The sequence below is a fragment of the Ursus arctos genome, unplaced genomic scaffold (assembly GCF_023065955.2).
Source record: "Ursus arctos isolate Adak ecotype North America unplaced genomic scaffold, UrsArc2.0 scaffold_6, whole genome shotgun sequence".
In the NCBI taxonomy this organism is placed as follows: domain Eukaryota; kingdom Metazoa; phylum Chordata; class Mammalia; order Carnivora; family Ursidae; genus Ursus; species Ursus arctos.
In genome coordinates, this window is record NW_026623078.1 from 65,648,836 (window position 1) to 65,663,549 (window position 14,714).

The 14,714-nt window shown below is 40.7% G+C and overlaps 1 protein-coding gene across 1 annotated transcript in view; it reads left to right on the forward strand.

Annotated features, from left to right (window-relative positions):
- The window catches only part of SLC30A8 (solute carrier family 30 member 8), a 34,638-nt gene extending 20,424 nt beyond the window's left edge, over positions 1-14,214 (forward strand). Inside the window, exons 3-8 of the mRNA XM_026495532.2 lie at positions 482-628; positions 2,918-3,071; positions 6,743-6,893; positions 8,509-8,614; positions 12,560-12,694; positions 14,069-14,214. Coding sequence (XP_026351317.1) covers positions 482-628; positions 2,918-3,071; positions 6,743-6,893; positions 8,509-8,614; positions 12,560-12,694; positions 14,069-14,214 — 839 coding nt within the window. The remainder of the gene's footprint in view (positions 1-481; positions 629-2,917; positions 3,072-6,742; positions 6,894-8,508; positions 8,615-12,559; positions 12,695-14,068) is intronic.
- The last annotated feature ends 500 nt before the right edge of the window (positions 14,215-14,714 follow it).

Consider the following 14,714-nt stretch of genomic DNA (forward strand, 5'->3'; position numbering starts at 1 on the left):
TAAATTAGTAGAGTAGAAGGAAGTGGTAAAAATGATGGTAAAATCACAAGTCAAATACAGACACAGCTGTGTGCCAGACTGCAACCCCTGGGTTACAAACCAGAAGTCCAGGTCCTCAGCCTCAAGTGCAAGAGTCTTCAAATCCAGCGCCCACCTCTCCAGCCTCATCTTTTTGGATTCTTTTGGAACTCTTATGTCCCCGTCTAACTGTGATGTTCTCTAAATGTGCTCCACACGTTCCAGTCTCTGTACCTTTGCTCTTCCAGGAATGGTGGCTCCCTTGAAATGCATTTCTATATATTCACATCTGATATCAGTTTCTTGTCAAATTGGGAAGAAGAGGTAGACTGAATCCATGTTAAGACCCTTTCTCATAAAGTTTTGTGAGTCTGTGGCATCTTTTACCAACTGTGGTTAGTATGCATGTGAAGCCAGTTGCATTCTCGGGCCCTAGTCCCACGTAACATTCTGCATCCCCTAGGTGGGCACATTGCTGGGAGTCTTGCTGTCATCACAGATGCTGCCCATCTCTTAATTGACCTGACCAGTTTCCTGCTCAGTCTCTTCTCCTTGTGGTTGTCATCGAAGCCCCCTTCGAAGCAGCTGACGTTTGGATGGCACCGGGCAGGTACAGTTCACCCACTGAGCATTCACGGCAAAGCAGTGCTGTACAGTCCAACCACGGATAAAAACAGAAGAGACAAAGCAGAGCCTCATTCAAAAATCCCTTAGAGGCACATCGGCGCACAGAATACAAAGGATGTGTGCATGGGAACACGTGTTCTCAATGTTGATTCGGCAAAAAGCCAGGTTAACTGCACTACCTCTACTCCAATGGGACAAGAACTTTTGTATCACGTTAGCAAACGCCCCAGCCCAAGGGTCTCAGCGTGTGGTAACGGCCAGGATACCATCCGTTAAGCTACTGTGCCTCTGGGAGGGAGGACGGGGATAAGGTTCTACCATTCTGCAAACTAAGGTACAGAGAACCCAAGACAGCTAGAGAGATTGAAGAACTTCTCACAGTAAGTCGAGAATGGAATGCGAAGGAGAATTTAGGGCAGAGCAAGTGTGGCCAGCACGCGGACACAGCCAGCCTTCAATGAAACCTGCCTCTAGATGCAGACCACAGCTTATACACTGACAATGTGGGCTGTGGTTTTTCAAGCTTACACTACTAGAAGTTCTAATTTCACACCAAACAATTTATCATCACAAGTGTTTCGAAATGCCTTTCCTTTAACATTCAGAGAGAAGGAGAGGGAGAGGGAGAGATGAGGCAATAAACATCAATAAAAAGAATTTGTGACAATGTGATCTGAAGATGCTTTTCAGTCCCTGAACAGTGCTACGCTTGGAAAACATGTATCTTGGGCTGAGTACCTGTCATTCTTCTGTACACATTTTTACATGTACTTTCCCCTTTCTGATACTACTGGTCAAAGCTGTTTTGTAAACACAGGATGTTTTGTAAACACAGACAGAACTTAGAATTTAGAATACTGCTTGTATTTTCTCATCCTGGTGATGGAAGCCAATGAGCATTGATGCTCTAAAAGACCGGTGCTGTTCAGCAGAACTCTCTGCTTCAAGAGAAATGTTCTATAATATAGAGTAAAATGTGGCCATAGGACATTTTGTTTTCTTTTTAATTTTATTTATTTTTTTTAAAGTAGGTTCCATGCCCAGTTCAGGGTTTAAGCTCATGACCCTGAGATCAGGACCTGAGCTGAGATCAAGAGTCAGATGCTCAACCCACTGAACCACCCAGGTGCCCTAATATAGAGCACTTTACATGTGGCTACGGCTACTGAAGAGCTGGATTTTTAATTTTACTTAATTTAAATGGAAACAGCCACACGTGAAGACGGTTACCATATGAGGCCGCACCGCTATAGACACATAGGTCAAAACGAACTAGCTTGTCACACATGTAACTTCATGGGTGGTTTGGTTTAGGAAGATGCTAGGTATAAAAAGTGAATTTATTAAAAAATATATTAAGTAGCTAATAAGACAGGTGGTATGCAGATGTGGTAACAATCAGAAAGGTTATGTGTACATGACTCAAGTCTGGGAAACAATAGCCCCACACAAGGAAAGAATACATTACGTTGTTCTGCTTTAAAAGAGGGAAGGCCAAAAGTACCGAATATGCCTGGCCACTGACTCCCAGGGGATTTCTAGACCCTTGTAGGCTTTTAGGACCCACCTACAAGGCTAAGTTAAAGATCAGGGTGAGATGTTAAGGAACGCCTAAGTGAGCAAAGGTGCTTTACTCAGCCTGCAGACTGACCACTATCTTACCTTTAAATATTAATGTAAATGTCTTCACTCATACTTCTTTTCCATACAGTTGCTCTTAAAATGCAGTCAGTGTTGATATACCTCTGAGCTTGCCTCTGTGTTTATAATACATTGGGCTGGCAAATGAAACTCATTTCATCAAGTGCCCTCTGATGACTTCCCTTTTTACTATTTTATTCCACACAAGGTACCAGTACTGGCAAATTGTAAGTGTTTTATGGTGGAATTAAGAATTTCTAAACACATTTTACTCTTTGTGTCTCATTATTTCATCTCCTAATAAGTTTCAATCATTTTAGCACCTGTTTAAATTAAAATCCCCGAGGAAAACAGCAATGGCAGATAGCAATTAATATGCTTTAAAAATTTGCTAGAAATTACTTAGTAATATGGAGCATAATGAACTCAGATGCTGCTGTTTTATGAATGCAACATTAAAGTGTCTCATCTTAGTGCTAAAACCCACCCACACTTTTGCTTTGTGAATCACTGAGTGAACCAGTTTAAAGCCTCTTTGGGAGGGGGGGGTGCGTCAAGGTTATGACTCTTGGGAGGTTAAAGTGATTCACAAATTCTTTGTTTGCGGGTATCTGTGTGCTTGAATCCCTAGAGATCCTTGGTGCCCTGCTGTCCATCTTGTGTGTCTGGGTGGTGACTGGGGTGTTGGTGTACCTGGCATGTGAACGCCTGCTGTACCCTGATTACCAGATCCAGGCGACTGTGATGATGGTGGTTTCAGGCTGTGCTGTGGCAGCCAACATCATGTAAGTTACCCCCCACGCTGCCCGTAAAACTTGTCTTCAACCCTGTGTGGACGCAGATTGTGGGGTTTTTGCTGATGTTGTTTTTGTTTTATTCCTCCACTTGGGAAGATGGTAAATTGAATAAATTGCCGATGAGGCAGTGCAGAGCCAGGATCTGAATCTAGATCCACTAGGCCCAGAATCGAGCTCCCAGCCAGTCCGCTCTCTCATGCATACTGATGGTTCCTACAGGATATGACTTATTCCTAATTAGTTTTTGTTACATGAACACATTATGGGTTCCCAGAGGGCTGTGTTGGAAGGGATATTAAATTTTATTTACTTCAGTTCCCTTTCTACTTTTCAATTCTCTTTTGCACCATCCCTATAAAATAGTCATTAGTGTCATATAATTTAACAGAACTAATACCAGGGAATTTATTTCTCTCCAAAGCAGTCTATTTTATCTTTGCATCATTGTGACTACATGAAAATTCCTTCTTAAGTTGCATTAGTTAAACTCTCTCTTTAGTTTCCACTTGTTGGTACATTTTCTTATCCAGGCAATCTTAATTCATTCTTATGAGACATATCATGTCTTACTGGATATGTGGTCATTACCATATTGCTCTTCTCTTACCCGAATGAGCTATTTGATTGTTCGTGACACGGGGGTTTTGAGGCCAGGCCTTTGATCTTTTTTGGTTGATTTGCTCCTTCCCATTTAATTGCTTAATTCTGGGCAACCCTACTTAAAACTGTATTATCTATCTATCTATCTGTCTGTCTGTCTGTCTGTCTATCCATCTACCTATCAATCATCTGTGGTAGACAGAATAATGGCCCCTCAAAGATTTCCACATTCTAACCCTTGGAAGTTCTGAGTATGTGAACTTACATGGCAAAAAGAATTTTGCAAATGTGATTAAGTTAAGGACGGATTTTGAGATGGGGAGATTTTCCTGGGTTATCCAGACAGGCACAATGTAACCAGAAAGATCCTTGTAAGAGGGACACTTGAGGTCAGAATGAAGCGAAGAGGCTGCATTGCTGGCTTTGAAAACAGAGAAAGGATCCTGGAGCCAAGGAATGTAAGTGACCTCTCGGAGCTGGAAAAGGTAAGACGATGAATTCTCTCCTGGAGTCTCTATAAGGCATGCAGTCCTGTACACCCAGTTTAGACTTCTGACCTCCAGAACTAGAAGATAATAAATTTATGTTGTTCTAAGCCACAAAAGCTTTGGGGTAACTTGTTATAGCAGCAAAAAAAGAGACTCATACACTATGTATCATCTATCTACCTTGCAATGCAACATGATACATGCTATGAGGTAGGCTTATACAGGAAAGTGAAGAAGACAGTGATAGAAGAATCACATTTTAAAGAGTATCTTTTAAGAGAGGGCACAATGGAATCCCTGGTAGTAGAGGAAAATCTGAACATGTACATTTTGAAAAAGCTCCTCAGGTCACTCTAATCCCCTTACCTTGTGCCTGCCTCAGTTCCTTACCTCTTAGCGTGCAAATCATTGCTCAAAATCTCTAAGCTAAACAATTAGAAGAGTGGTATTTGACTGCTATTACCGAGTGGATCCCTATTTCCATCCAGCTAACTTGAAAATGTGTTTCATACTGGCACTGGGAGAAAAAGTGTGTGGAGATCAATGCAAATCTATCACCACAAGGAGACAAGGCAGAGCACATGTGCTGCTGACTGGGGTCAATACCATTGTCTTTGCATAAGAAGAACAGTATGTCCACAAGACAGCAGGGAAAATGAAAATATTATTAATTTCATGACAGTCATATGTCACATAGGTTATGTCCATGCTACATGAATACGAAGGATACACCTAGCTAACTACCCCATAAATCTAGAATCTTGATGATCAAGTTTGACTTTCTAAATAGATACCATCCAAATTTTCTTTTTACTGAAAGTGCTTTTGAACTTTGACCTTAATGCTGCAGGTGCTTCTCATACTTAGGAAGACAAGGGAATTGAAAAGTGGTGACTTCCCTGTGCAAGTAGGTAGTTATTTATGGATTAAGATACTTAGTGACTATAATGTTTCTTCCCAGAACTGGGATTATAGGTTTCAGTTGTTGCTAGATGCTGTGTTGTCTGAATACAGAAATATCAGAACCATAGTTTGGGAATAAATCTATTCCTCGGAGACCCAAAATCATGACAGAAGGTTCTAACAGAAGTTGCAAAGGGATTCTAGGACAAAGATTACTGATAGAGCCTCTATCTATCTATACTAAGTTTTCTCTGCCTGGAACATTCCCTTCCCTCTAGCCTATAATTTCACTCTAACATAACCTTTTGAATCCGACTCAAGTGCTTTGTCTAACTAGATCAGACTTCCTTATTGTGTTACCCACAGCACCAGTTCTTAGTAGACTTACTAAAATTACAATTTTTATTTATTTGGGTCTTTTTAAAATCTCTGCCATCTCCATCATACTTAAAGCTACTTGGGGGAGGAACCATGTCTATTTCACTCACCTTTATACCCCAAGCATTTAAGAGTGCCTGGCACACAGGAGCCCCTAAGTAAGTTTTTTTTAAATAAAATGAGTAAAAGAATGAATGGCAATATGATAAGCACACATGAACAGACCTAGAAAGGAGTATGTTGAACTGCCAGCCATATCAGGCTGTCTGAAGATTCTTAAGTGGTAACTATTAATTAAGAGTGAATTTCTGCCCTAGCGGCAACCATCTAAAAACGATACATTATATAATGATCAAATCTTGCTGGATAGCAGTCATTCCACTTTGTGGTGATGACCTGAGATTTAACAGACACTTTACCAGCAAATAGACTGAGATATGTGGTACTAAACAATTTTTTTAAACCTTCGTTCCAAAATTAAATCAGGTACATAATTTATGGGGTTTAATACTTATCTCCTTCACTTGGATAAGAGATGTTAAATTTTGCAAGATGTTATATATAGAGAGAGAACGAGGCTGCAGCTCATACTCTTAGGGTGTATAAGATATACTTATGTTTATATATATACATTTCTATGTACATTTGCATGTTAAATTACATAAATATTTACATATATATAATTAAAATACATTAATATATTTTACTTTCTTGTTAATAGCTGCATATATACAAACACATGACTATCATCATTGGCCATTAAGAAATTATTCAGATTTTAAGTTCTCATAGAAATGCACAAAATTAGGTAAAATAAAAGATATTTAAAAATCTGAACTTGGTGACATTTTCTTATTTTGTTTTACCCCTTTCTGAGGCTTTTTGCATTTGAAACCAGTACATTTACTTAGCTCCCACCAAAGCTCAGCTTTAAGCTTAGCTTATTAGTGCCTGACATTCAGTAGACCATCAGTAAATATTTCCCCTCGTCATTGTCAAATAGTTTCATCTAGGAAGTGCTGCTTTCCAGTTTTCATGTGAACCAGAGTAGCATTGGGTAGATGGAAGAGAAAACTGAGGTGAACTTTTGTTGTTTGTCCTTGTGTAAAAATTTAAAATTTTATGATACTTGTGTTTTCAAAATTGGTCCAAAATAGTACATTTTACAGCAATAATATTTCAACTCTCCATGACCCCACATAATACATGCTCTTGCCAACTCTCCATTACGCTGCATAGGTTTTCAAGGGCTAATCCCATGGGTGCCAAGAACACCCTTCTCTCTTTCAGGCTAAGTGTGATTCTGCACCAAGGACGCCCCAGCCACGATCACAAGAACGTGCAAACTAATGCCAGTGTCCGAGCAGCGTTTGTGCACGCCCTTGGAGATCTACTTCAGAGCGTCAGTGTGTTGACCAGCGCGCTCATTATCTACTTTAAGGTGAGGATGTTTGCGTTTACTCACTGGCAAAGTAAGTTTATAGATTAGGTAGTACGGAAGCTGACCTGCCACTATTAACTTAAATGAGGGTGGACAGCCTCTATTGGCCTATACCAATTGCTTTGCAGGGCTCAAACAAACAAACAAACAAACATTCAAAGCCTGAAACCTTGGACTTTCCAAATTCCTAAGTGCTATGTCTTCAACTGTAGGGCTACCAGTCTTTCCAGAAAGTAATTCCTTTTGTCATGGAGTTAAGGTGAACAGCAATGGGACCATGGATCCCTTAGGATTCTTGGATCATAGGCAACAGGAAAGATGTCTAGCTTACTTAAGCAAAAACATATTTATTGGCTGAAATTTACTGGATGTGCTCTTGGACAGAAATCAATGTAGAAATAAGAGCAACGCTGGGTATCTTAGATTTCAGAAACTTATCCACCTTCTGTCCCAGGCACCAGTGCAGAAATGAATGTGACTCAACCCATTTTTTCCCCCCATTTCTTGTCGTTCTGCTGGAGATTCACATTTCTGGGAAAGAGAGGCCAACAGACTAATGTTGGGTCTTATACCTGCTGCTCGGCTAGGGAGGAAGAGCACCTGATTGACTGTCCCACCAATATCATCCACAATGGGGGAAAGATAATTCTCCCCCCAAAATCAGGGTGTTAATAAGAAGTTGGGATGGATCCTGGGTGAACCCGTGGCCCTAGGCAAACATTTACTACAGATCTGTTAGGCTAAGAACTAACCGAAGTGGGTTGGGGTGTAGGTGGGGGGTAACGGAGAAGAAGAGCATTTAGCTCTGCCGTCTGAATCTGGATGATCCAGTTAGCAGGGACTCTTTATCATTTTCACTAAAAAATGAAAACACAGAAATAAAAATTACAAAGGCATATTTGAATTCAATTGAGCAACTAACTACTCATTGACAGCTTTATGTTTAAGGCAAAAGTGTTCAAACTTGTACTGGTTAGTGGAGTTTGAGAGTTTCTCAGAGGTAATGAGTCATGGACTTTTCTGTGGCACAAAACTTCATCAAGGGCAGTGGAGCAGGTGTCTCAGCCTGAGGCTAAGGGCTCCGGTGTTGAGACAGTACAAGAATGAGGTCTCAGCTCATACTCTCAGGACTTAATCAAAGATGCCTGCCTCGAATATGTGTCATCCTGAGGAGAGAAAGAAAGGAACCAACCCCGGTCTGCCAAGACCAAGCTCCAGCTGGACCTTGGTCATATGCAACCTTTGGGCAGGTGATACCCTTTCTTCTCATCATGAGGAAGCCACTGAATATTGTCTAAACTTGTGCATATTTTCATCACATACTCTGTGCTTCTATTAATGTGAGAAAAGTGAAATCAGGCCTTTGGAGGGAACACTCAAGGATACTTTGTACATCTTAAATTTACTTTTTAAATTTCTTCAGTCACTGATAGTTTAAAGCTTAAAAGAAGGATTGAATCTTCAGGAAGTCTTGGCTCTGAGCTGGATGTCAAGTGTCAGGGAGGTGAAAGGGGGATAGTGTGAAAAAGAAGCAGGGACGTTCACTTATTTTATTAATCAGACTTTCTGCATGGAAGGCCCGAATTCAGTTAACTGAAGTCCCTCTCTTTTCTAGCCAGACTATAAAATGGCTGACCCAATCTGCACATTTGTCTTTTCCATCCTGGTTCTGACCAGCACCATCACTGTTTTAAAGGACTTCTCCATCTTACTCATGGAAGGTAGGCGTGATTTTATTATTATTTCCAGGATCAATGTTTTCTCTTCCTTAAAATCACAGAAGGGAATGGCATCAAGGCATGTTTACTGTTAATTTGCATTCCAAGGAAAATATAAATTTATAAGGAATTTTTCTGAAAACAAATATTATGATTTTTATTCATATGGGAATAAATAAAAGGAACTGGCTTCACTTTTCCTCCAGCAACTATTAAATGATATGGCATGGTATAAAAACAATATGTACAAATACTCAGGATAGATATTGCAAAACTGTAAATTCCTACCTAAATATATGGAAAAGACATATGGAAAAGACTTTAGAAAAACTGAACAATCTCTCTCTCAGGCAGCATTATAACTGCTATGAAGGGCTTGCCTAAAACCCTTGTTAGACCAAGCCAGCAGTGCCCCCACCTCAGAGCATCAGAGTCCTTAGGGGTCTGCTGGGCCCACCCCCATATTCCTGAACCAGCAGGTCTAGAGCAGGGCCCAAGAATTTGAATTTCTAAATAGATGCTGGTGCTGCTGGTCCAGGGACCACACTTTGAGAACCACTGGAATAGTCTTTTCACGGCACTTAAAGGGTTACTACATGAGGGCACTGAGAGTGGCACCTAGAAAATTCAATCAGAATTAGAGGTTTGCATCACATCAAGAATTTGGATGATCAAAATATCCAGACCTCGGCTTGAACTTTTCTTTTTTGTCCAGCACATTTTGACAAAAGGCTGACACAGTGTCCGAGGGCAGGTGCCCTGACGAAAGCCCACACTTCCTTAGCGTTCACTGCTGAGTACGTGTTCAAGGGTTTTGTCCCACTGGGCACTGTAACTGTTAGAGTACTTGTACTTAATGAAGTTTTCTAAAAATATGGAAGGGTATAATATTATGTAAAGTCTCCTCATTTTTCTACCTTTGAATTCTCAATCCCATTCTTCAAGCGTAACACCTACTAATAAGTTGATACGCATCTGTCCAAAAATATCTATGCATTTACATATATACGTACCTGAAATATATATGTACCTATATAGTATGTCTTTTTTTATACAAACAGAATTATGCATTGATACCTACTTTGTTCTGCATCTTGCTTTCTTCACTGGGAGGTCTTTCCATATCAGCACATACCGAGATACACCTCATTCCTTTCCATACTACAAAGATTCCATGTACTTGCTTATGATAGACATTAGAAATAACAGTGAATTACCATCCCGTATGTATATACATTTTTAGCACTTGTGTATCTGTAGCATAACTCCTAGAAGTGGTATTGCTGTTTCAAAAGTTATGTGCATTTTAAAATTCGATAGATATTGCCATTTCTACCAAAGATACCATATCAATTTCTTTCCCATCAACAGCATTTCAGAATGCCCTTTTGCTCACATCCTCGCCATCACAGAGTATTATCAAAATGTTGATTCTTGTTTAATCTGATAGGTGAGATATTATAGCTTATTGATTCTGTTTGCAATTCCTTCATTATGAGAGATATTGAGTGATTCTTCATATATTTATTAACCTGGGTAATTATTTTTTAAACACTAATTTGGGTATTTTCCTGGATGCATTGGCATGTCTGCAGGCTCTCCCTCAGGAAAAAAATTTCTAGTATATGATGGAGTACTGGAGCCACTGGGAACATATTCTCTTGCTTGTCAACATTATTTTATAGAGTAAAATAAGTAACAGTGGACTTACGTTCTCCATAAAAGTAAAGAGATAAGCAAGGCAAGAGGGAAGGGGGTAGTGGGATTGTGATTTCATCTCAAGGGTCCTAGATGAGGACAACAAGTCTTCAGAAGGTCACATGAAACTCCTCAGGGATGATACATTAAGCATAATAGTCAACTTTGGGTTGCAAGACTTAGACTCTACCATTTGCATAACATTTCACACTCAGAGCATGGACTTGAGAATCTGATGTCCTCCTTCTCTATGTGGCCTTAGCAATGGTTCTTAACCTCTCTGACTCCCAATTTCCTCTCCCCTAGTTAAACAGGAATTGTGACATTGATAATTAGCTCTTAAAGTTCTCATAACTATTAAGTAAGCTAATCACTATGAAAATCACTATGAATACAGTACTTAGCATAAACCTTGACATGTGGTAGTTTCTCAGTAAAGGTATGTTATTATCATTACAATATAACAATGTCGACCATGACTATGCCATACACATTCTATGGCTAATCTAAGAACTCTTTTAATTTGTTTCTAGTACCCTGAGCTTTGTGTAGCTCACAGAGTAAAAGAACACGCTCTTTGTTACCTCCATGAAACAATATGAAGTGGGATTAAACGGAAATCCCCATAAGCAAGGTTTTTAAATCCTGAAAAAGGAGAGTTAAGGATTCCCTATTCCTTTAAGTAAGTTGTTCTTGACTAGCTGCTCATTACAATCCTTTGGGAAGCTTTTAAAAATACTTATGCCCAGGCCCCATACCCAGAGATTCTGATTTAACTGACTCAGGTGGGGGCTGGTTTTGATGTTTTTTTTAACATGCAGCAAAGCTGAGAATACTGCAAGGTAGAGCTGCCCAGTGGTTCGTAAACGTTAGTGCAATGGTTCTCCAACTTGGCTGTGTGTTACAGTCACCAAATGAGCTATAAAAATAGTGATGCTTCATCTTATCCCCAGAGAGTCTGATTTAATCGGTCTTGGGCATAATCTGGTAATCAGGATTTCTAAAATCTCTTCTGATGGTACTAATGTGCTTTCAAGGTGGAGAGCCACTTTGAAAGCAGGTCGATTTCAGAGCCTCATCCATAGAAATTTTCTTTGGAAGGACTGGAATAGAGCAAAGGCATATTTATTTTTAACAAACAGAGCAGGTGTTCGTGTTGTGTATATATGATGGAAGTAGAAGCTAAAAGGGGGTCAGCCCTAGAAATCTCTTCTACAGCACCCTCTTTGGGTCATCGTTAGTTGGCAGGGATTTAATTATAGCATCAAGTGGCTTTATCAGTGTTATGCTGGTTGAGTTGATTAAAAAAAAAACAAAACCTTATATTAAACTGATGTGTTTTACAATTCCAACTCACCATTGGCTTGCCTTCTCTCTAGCCAAAGCAAGGGCGCTTACACTTTCATATCCTCTCATCTTCCAAATGATAATCCTCACAATGTTTGAAAAAAGTGATCTTTCTGCCCTGAGCTTTCACTTCTTCAGGTTAAAGAAATCTCAGTTTCTTCAGCCCGCAGGAATAGCTGATTGGCTGACAGGTTCCCCACCTTCCTCTGTGTCTCCACATCGTTCCTTTAGAAGCAAGGCTGATGCCAAACCCCGACCTTATATGACCCAGACATTAACCCTGACTAATGCACCTAAATCAATAAAAATTCTATAAACCAAATAATAAGATGGCATTATAATGTTAGTATCAACTATTAACACAGTTCAGTAAGTGACCTGTTGGATAACTGCTATTTACATCGCATTGCAAGTACACAAAGAGCATATATTTTCCCATTTGCTCCTCAAAGAACTCAGTGTACCTATTGCTCTTACCATCCCTATTTTAACCACAGATGTGCTGAGGATCAGAGAAATTCCAAGATTTGGGTAAATTCACGGTAGTTGTGGTCAGAATGTTACCCCGGAATTATCTGATACCAAGTCCCACGTTTCTTCATTTTGCTTTCTAGAGCGTGTGCAAAGATCATTAGAAAAAGCTCAATTGGTTTAATAACACACCCCGAAAACAGAGAATGATTACTACTGATGGTTATTGCATAGTAAAGTCTGCAAACATTCTCTGATGTCAAACCCTTTGGAAGAGTCAGGTGACTCTGAATTGTAAGCATCTGAAGTCAGAAACCAGAAAGGGGAGGGCACGTTGATATTCTGGAGCAGATTTTGCAGCCCCATTCAGCCACGTGGATGAACTGTATTTAGTTAAGTAACAAAGAGCCTCCCTCCCTGTCCTCTCGTCAGGTGTGCCAAAGAACCTGAATTACGATGACGTGAAAGAGCGCATCTTAGCGGTGGACGGAGTAGAGTCTGTGCACAGTTTGCACATCTGGTCTCTAGCAATGAACCAAGTGATTCTCTCGGCTCACGTTGCTGCAGGTCAGTGTGTTCCGCAAACACCCTGCCGAAATTCAGTCCTTGTCCCGCAAACTCAGTAACGTCCCTCCTTTTTGTAGAGCTGCCTTAGTGCCCGTTGTCTATCAAAACAACCGTAGGGTGTCTCCTTTTACCAAAGGCCTTTGAAAACACCCCTTGTCAATGTTATCATAGCGACAATGATACTGACGGCACCCCTCGAGGCAGACTGCAGAGGGCAGCGGGTAGAATAAATGGTTTAAAGGCCACCCAGATGCAAGGCCCTAGACTGTGAAAATTAGATCTCACCTGTTTGACTTGGTGCCCAATCAGTTAAATAATGGGATATATTCAACAATAAATCTTCGTTGAATATCTCCTGTGTCTAAGACGCTCTGCCTATCACTGAAGATAAAAAGATGAAGGAGACATAGGTTCTAACCATCCTTAAGGTTCTAACAAGCGAGAAGACGCACTAGCAGGGTTTAATGGTGGTTCCCCCCCACTGGATGGTTAGGAATTCTGTAATCATGTGAGATAATTCTTAGGATGTTGCGTTTATTCTAAAAACTACTTTCTCAAGTAGAAGGTGATTTGTCTATTATGTGTCCTTGGGATGGGGAAATAGGCAGTGGGGGAGGGGAAGCGAGGGGATCCCTCACTGCCTCAGGAGACAGCTCAGGTGAAATGATATGCCAGGCAGCTAAACAATAACTCAAGAAGTCACTTAGAGGCAGACTACAGCAACAACGGCGACAGGCATCTGAGGACTATGCTTTCTTAGACATCCTCATTTTTGCTGAGAGGCTTAGATCCGGCAGGTAATTTACAGCATCTGCTACACCAATATTTCACTGCAGATGGAAGAAGCTAGTAAACAATCAGGTTACTATGGAGGGAACCTTACAGCCTCCCGATAACATTTGGGACAAAAGAAAAGGTGGCAGTGAGGTTGCTGCTCTAAGAGTCCGTGGGGAGCTCTAAATGCTTCCCGGTTCCCATCACTAGCCTTGTATAAATGCTCATTAGATACAAGGGCTGCGACCCAGAGATCTCTGGGGACTGGTGGAAAGGGCTATATAAGAAATGAATAGCTGTGTCTTAGCTTCCTTCAGGCCTTATCTCTCCTTCCATGCTGAGCTTCTAAGCGTGCCAGACCCCAGAGAGAACCGTGGGTGGGGAGAGTTCCCATAGTGATGGGTACTTGGCTGCACTAGAGTTTCCCGTCTTGTCTGCAAGTGTAGCTGATTGTCAGAGCCAACATGGCTTCTTCTGAGTGCTCTGCCTACGCCCCCCCCCCCCAATCAGGTCAAAGACAAAGTCCTTGAAGCTGGAAATGTAGCAGTCACCCATGTGTGTGCAATCAGTGCCAATCTCACTGTGGTTCTTTCTCAACAGCAGCCAGCCGTGACAGCCAGGATGTTCGGAGAGAGATTGTTAAAGTCCTCAGCAATAGCTTTACTGTGCACTCACTCACCATTCAGATGGAATCTTCAGCTGACCAGGACCCCGACTGTTTTTTCTGTGAAGACCCCCGGGACTAGTTCAGTTACAATGTCAACTTCTCATCAACTTCTCAACTGCTCTGCAGTTTCTAGCACGTAAAAAATAAAGAACCAAAGGAAAAAGTTTGAGAAATTCGTGATGCAGTACAGTGCACATTTTATCCTTCTTTATTTAGCTCCATCCACCATAAATGAAAATCCATTTAGATTCATCAGCCAATTGGATTATCAACTCATCAGTAGCTGTGTTCAATTATGGGAATGTGTGTATAGACTGTTCCTGACTGGGGCTGAAATAACAGATGTTTGTAACTACAGGCAATAAAAAGTTCATCTCCCTTCCATAATGTATCCTCAGGATGAGTGGGTAAAACTGAACTCAGGAAAATCTTATTAGGAATCGGTGCCAAGGAATTCTTCCAAAACATGAGAAGCAAAAGAAGAGCCAAGCGAGGTTAAAAGAAATTCTGGAGACCTAACACCTCACTATACCTTGACTCTCTCACCAAGTTATAATATAATTTGGAGCAGTATCTTTT